The sequence below is a fragment of the Coregonus clupeaformis genome, chromosome 37 (assembly GCF_020615455.1).
Source record: "Coregonus clupeaformis isolate EN_2021a chromosome 37, ASM2061545v1, whole genome shotgun sequence".
Lineage (NCBI taxonomy): Eukaryota > Metazoa > Chordata > Actinopteri > Salmoniformes > Salmonidae > Coregonus > Coregonus clupeaformis.
In genome coordinates this window covers 17,626,637-17,632,811 of record NC_059228.1, presented here as the reverse complement: position 1 = coordinate 17,632,811, position 6,175 = coordinate 17,626,637, and the positions used below count along the sequence as shown (strand labels likewise).

The window sequence follows — 6,175 nt, the reverse complement described above, 5'->3', positions numbered from 1 at the left end:
TCGACTACTATCCGCTATCGACTACTACAGTGAACTAACGGAGTGACAGGTGTTCCCTTATAAGAAAGACGACTTGCAAAACCTGCTGCGGAATTGTCTTAGGCAGTCTACCTTTCGCCAACTGGACACACCCTACCCTACACAAATAAGATTACTTGTTGACCTTTTTGTCCAAGAAAATGTCTAAAGAAAACGGAGTGTGCAAGCTGCATTGCTGAGGAATTCAGTCCTTTGTTTGCCACTAAGTTATGCTGATACATTTTTTCACTGCGACCTCTTCAGTTCCTATATTCATCTAATAGGTCTAAACTACCATAACAAAATGCATTGCCTCACATCAGCATTTTTATTTAACACCGTTGTATACGTTTTTGCTACACCTGGACATAGTCTTACATAATCTATTTCTTCTATCGAATTTTATCTCAGCAACTGAAACAGGCACAAACTTGGTTAAATATAAAACATATATTTTTTTATTTTATTTGTTTTATTATTGTACATGCATTTCACTCCAGATTGGTTTCTGGTATTTGCAGGAAGAAAATCATTTAGAAAAATATTGTAATATGTACAGATTACAATTGATGTCATATCAAAGCCTTGTCTAATGTCTATTGTCCCATTGTCTGTTGTCTTGTAGATGCTGGTCTTCATGAGGAATTCTTCCATCTCATCGCAGAAAAGATGGCATGGATAGTGTAGAGCAGAGTCACCAGATAACACATCACCTACAGGAAAAATACAAGATACAGAAAGGTGAGGAGTGGGATCGACCACTAGTTCTCTCACTTGGTTATGTGAAGTTGAACACTACAGCAGCCAACCCAAAGTGGACATGTTAATGGTGGGTTGCGACCCAAAGTGGACATGTTAATTGATCTTGTTACTCACTCTCACTCAGATATCATATTAACATGGTATAAGTCATGGGAAAATGTGTAGAATTGCAGGAAATATAGCCCCCAACCAAATCTTGCTTAGGGTCCCCAAAAGGAGGCATGTTTTCATGAGTTTGGGTCCCAGGAAAACACTACATTTCTTATTCGTGTCCAAGGCTGAAAAGGTTTAAGAACCCCTGCACTGCAGTGTAACCTATTTAGGCTACTATTTAGGATACTACAATATTCAACATGGTTCTTCTTGGGGAACATGCAGTAGGGTTCAGTTGAAGTACACTTTGTTTGAATCACAGGAGTGATGGAACATACCACTGCAGCAATGTCCAATTGGTATTCTTTGAAGAATACAGTGGTGAATTGTTGTAGACCAAGGGTGACATTGGCCTGTACCACTGCTGCACTGAGGTAGAAGAAGGCTGCAAGGGCATGATACGCAACATCCTAGAGAGAGAGAGAGAGAGAGAGAGAGAGAGAGAGAGAGAGAGAGAGAGAGAGAGAGAGAGAGAGAGAGAGAGAGAGAGAGAGAGAGAGAGAGAGAGAGAGAGAGAGAGAGAGAGAGAGAGAGAGAGAGAGAGAGAGGGAGAGAGAGAGAGAGAGAGAGAGAGAGAGAGAGAGAGAGAGAGAGAGAGAGAGAGAGAGAGAGAGAGAGAGAGAGAGAGAGAGAGAGAGAGAGAGAGAGAGAGAGAGAGAGAGAGAGAGAGAGAGAGAGGAGAGAGAGAGAGAGAGAGAGAGAGAGAGAGAGAGAGAGAGAGAGAGAGAGAGAGAGAGAGAGAGAGAGAGAGAGAGAGAGAGAGAGAGAGAGAGATTAACATTATTTTTCATTACACATTTAGGATGGGAAGAAAATCCGTATCATCGTCATTTTCATCCATTTTGAGTAAATCACTTTGATCAAAGATGGCTGTATGAATGGCTCTCAGACTCACCAGTGTGGGCCAGATGCTGCTCTTATTGGCTCCACTGATGAAGATGAGGAACCACAGTGTAGTGAAGATGAAGCAGAACACAGAGACAAACATCACCCAGCCCTGAGGGTTCGCAATCAGCACCTTTGTGGAGGCCACTAGGGTCCACACCAGACCCCCGAATATCTGCCAACAAGCACACATGCAAACACACACACACACACACACACACACACACACACACACACACACACACACACACACACACACACACACACACACACACACACACACACAGGAGAGAGAGAGAGAACACAGAACACATACAGTCATAAAGTTAACATCAATGCGTTTAGTTGACAAGTTGTTGGTCAAGGGATTTGATGGTTCAATCAGCCATCCACTTCTTAATGTCACCCCAATAGTGTCACTCCATGTGTTGTGGTAAGACCACAGAGAGCAGGCCACAGTAACAAGGTAAGTAAACATGCACCTCTAGGCAAGGTCTGACAGCTCTGTCTTACTAAACCTACTTTAGTCAGGGGTTCAACCATTTGCATAGAACATTTCACCAAGTAATGGCTGTGACAGCTAGGGCATGTAACAATAAACAGTTAAGGTTTCTATGTTATCTTTACCTCTGTCAAAAACATCCAAATGAACACTTGTTCATAATCATATGCTATTTGATTAGTTACTAGATACAAATGCCACAATTTCTCCATAGAGAAGCTGATACTGCTTCATACACAGTCATTTCCAAACTCACACACACATTCTGCCCCCTCCTTCAACAAACACGGCAATAAAAATTGGATTAATGGCGTTTTGATACAGTACGGAACATGTGATCTCCATAGTTTGGTTTCAGATAAGGATTTAACTGATATTCACAAACCAGAAATCACCATGGCCCAACATATTTTCAAGTACTATGGTAACAATTACCAGCAGAAATGCACCACCATTTATTTGAATTTGTACCTTTATTTAACCAGGAAAAGCCCATTGTTACACATAGTCTCTATCGCAAGGGATACCTGACCATGAAGGCTGCACCAATCAAAAAAGTGCATGGTATGAGTCTACACACAGTGTCTGCCATTCTAAAGTAATACTCCTGTCAGTGCACTCTGAAATACTTCATGCATACCCAAATATTACATTAAACAATCACATTTGTCTCCCTCTGATAAATGTGAAGGGCATTCATTCCAATTTCTTGAGTAAAGAGCATTAGAGTAAATCATATTTCTAGAGTCAAGAGCAGTAGTCCAGTCACAGCTGAGAGCAGAACACTTATTTGATTTGTCTGTACTCACAAACTCAGGGATGAAGAAGATGTCTGGAATAGTGGTGAACACACTGGTGCCACTGGGCAGAGGGTTGCTGGAAGCCATATTCCCAAAGTGTCTAGGCCTATCTGTGTGTTGTCGTGGGTGTTAATGTGGGTGTGTGCCCAAGACAGTTTTATCTAGATTGAGACCTGTGAGCTAACAAATTCTGCCTTTTAAAGCCTTGCTTCCCTTAACCCACACCTGTTCCTCCTCCTCCTGTCTTTCTCTTGACGGTTTATTTCTTCACTACATTGAAATACCAGTTGGTTGTGTCAGCTCGTGTACAGATGTAGGATCTTAATTTGATCACTCTTTTGTTGTTGAGAAAAGCAGGAAATGAAAACTTGTAGTGTATTTGAGTTTTAAAAAAGGCTTCTAAAGTTTGTAATTTCCACTTTGAAATTTCAGACTTGATTTACCCTAACAAAAAATATATCAACCCCTACAAAAATGTCCATTAATTATAATCCACATTTCCTGTTGCTGTAGGATTATTTTTTATTCTGTAGCAAACTGGATCAAATTAAGATCCTTCATCTGTATGTAAGCGAGAGGCCCAATGTGGCCCACATCACATCTCAAAAGTAACTGTCATCATCTATCACTTGCCACACCCTTGATGAAAATGGATAAGGTGTGCCATTGACTTCAGACAGGAGGCCCATTGTGTGTGGTGGGCAGGAATGTTTGCCAGGAGTGTTGCCTCCCCATTTCCATTCAGTTTGTCACCTGTCAACATTACAGTTCGTAGAGAACAAACCAGAGAGAGAGGGGGGAGGGCCAATCCCAGAAACTGCAGCATGAGCGCTATAACTGGGACAACCCAAGCTTACACACACACACGTATGGACATGGGAATAAGTATTTTTCCGTTCATGTTTGGTAAACATCTTCCTCATTGTACTTTTTAAAAATTTGATTGCAATATCCTGAGTCATATAGTTACATGTCATGTCTACACTCCTAGAAAAAAGGGTTCCAAAATGGTTATTCGGCTGTCCCCATAGGAGAACCCTTTTTGGTTCCAGGTAGAACACTTTTTGGATTCCAGGTAGAACTATTTTGGGTTCCATGTAGAACCATCTGTGGGAAGGGTTTTACTTGGAACCCAAAAGGGTTCTAACTGGAACAAAAAAAGTTCGACCTGGAACCAAAAAAGGTTATTCAAAGGGCTTCTCCTATGGGGACAGCCGAACAACCATTTTAGGTTCTAGATAGCACCTTTTCTTCTAAGAGTGTATTGTTCATATTGGACAATAAATGTTCTTTCAGAGGGCCTGTTCTTGGCCCAGAGATCACTCCTCTGGTGTGTTTGAGCAGAGAGTAGGCTACTCCCTGAACCCTGCTCAGTGAGGCCTTTGTCATGGCGGTAGGACAACATATCTTCTCTGTGAATGCCCAGCGCAAACCTGTGACCCTATGCCTAGAGTAATGAAGTTCAACCAAGCATGTTTAAAGGCCTGTGTCATACAGACCTAAAGACGGGGCGGGGAGGAGGACTAGAGATCAAAGAGCTTTCCCATAAACCTACTAGAGTATCCACAGCCTTTGAACTGGGACGATGGAGTCTCACTGATAAGACATTCCACTGGTCTCCCAGGCAGAGAAACAGATTGAACAAATGATTAACTTGGATGGATGCTTCTCATTCTTTTCTTTCAGTCTGCTATTTCCATTCAGCTTGTAAATAGGTGAAAGCGACGAGATGCAAGAATAACTTAGGAGCTCGATTCAATCCGTATTGCGGAAGTTCAGCGCTATAGCGCGATTGAAATTCCTGCGTTTGCGGAGATATCCTGAGTTCGCTGTAAAAGCTGCATATGGTGGCTTAAGGCCCAGACACACCCATTTGCTCTGGAATAGAGAAGGTGCAAATAAGGTTTGCAATTTGGCATCAATAACATGACAGTAATTCTACCTCAAAAACAAACACGTGAAAAGCAATTAATTTAAAACCTACCATAGCAGGTAGGACTAAATAAGGTTGCATAACCTTGCCTACTAGGACTGGGAATTGCCAAGGACCTCACGATACAATATTATCACGATACTTAGGTGCCGATACGATATGTATTGCGATTCTCACAATTCTATATGTATTGCGATTCCATACTGCGATTTTATTGTTTTGAAGTTCCAAACATATTGCTCACTATACGTCTTCTGCAGAGAGACGAGAGAGAGCATGAGAAAATGAGTTTTGATCAGTCATGAAAATAAAAGTGCTGAAAACATGTCGGCTCACTATTTAAAAAGAAGATGGAGAACAAGCCCTTGATCATGACTCTCAGTTCCATTACATTACGCATAAGAGTCATTGGACTAAGGCATCTTCTGTACGGTTAAGAGCAGCAACGCTCAATCTGAACATTTACACACGTCGCTTGTGGTACGGTTTTAGGAGCATATCACCTTATCTTTCATATCAGCGAGAAATAATTTTCAAAAAACAATAGGTTAAATTGATACACACCTTTATTGGGTTAGTGTTCCCACACGGCCATATCTCCATGTTACAGCGTTTATTTACGGAAAACAGACAGAAGACAAGATGAGACCACCTGTGCTAATTAGCTATCCAGCATGCTCCGAACATCTGTGTAAGCGTAACTCGGGAAGTGTAACGGAAGTGTAGTTTCATCAGATGGAGGCACCCAGAGCTGTATGGATCTGTTCAAAACTGCTACAGTAAGTGTACATTTTTTTATTTGAAGGATTCTTTCTCGATGATGAAAGATAAGGACCATATGTTTCGAAAGCCGAATTGCAAGCGATGATTATTGACGTTTCTAAACATTAAAACACAGCGTTGGGATTGTAGTTTGTGGGTTAAGCTAATGACTGAAAACTGTAGAGAGAAGGCAGAATGCCCCCTAGAGTTTTTGAGAGCTAATGGAGAACAAGATATAGGATGAACAATTCCGGCGTTTTGGCGCAGGTACAGCCGACTAGCGCTAGCTAATGCCATCTAGCAACTCCCAAAAATATGTTTTTGATTTATTAATTATTATTTACAAATTGATATCTCGAG

General features: G+C 41.4%; 1 protein-coding gene across 1 annotated transcript; it reads right to left on the bottom strand.

The window, feature by feature from the left end:
• Positions 1-449: 449 nt before the first annotated feature.
• Positions 450-3,378, bottom strand: LOC121553455 (myelin and lymphocyte protein). The gene is made up of 4 exons (XM_041866569.2): positions 3,130-3,378; positions 1,829-1,993; positions 1,212-1,343; positions 450-731 (listed from the first exon to the last, which is right to left on the bottom strand). Exons 1-4 carry the CDS (start codon positions 3,205-3,207, stop codon positions 654-656), a joined length of 453 nt encoding a protein of 150 aa, XP_041722503.1. The 5' UTR covers positions 3,208-3,378; the 3' UTR covers positions 450-653.
• Positions 3,379-6,175: the final 2,797 nt, after the last annotated feature.

Coding starts and splice junctions, on each gene's coding strand:
- LOC121553455 (XM_041866569.2), bottom strand. CDS start 3,207: ATGGCTTCCAGCAACCCTCTGCCCAGTGGCACCAGTGTGTTCACCACT. Junction 1,994..3,129: donor TCTTCTTCATCCCTGAGTTT/GTGAGTACAGAC, acceptor GCTTGTTGGCAG/ATATTCGGGGGTCTGGTGTG. Junction 1,344..1,828: donor GCAGCATCTGGCCCACACTG/GTGAGTCTGAGA, acceptor CTCTCTCTCTAG/GATGTTGCGTATCATGCCCT.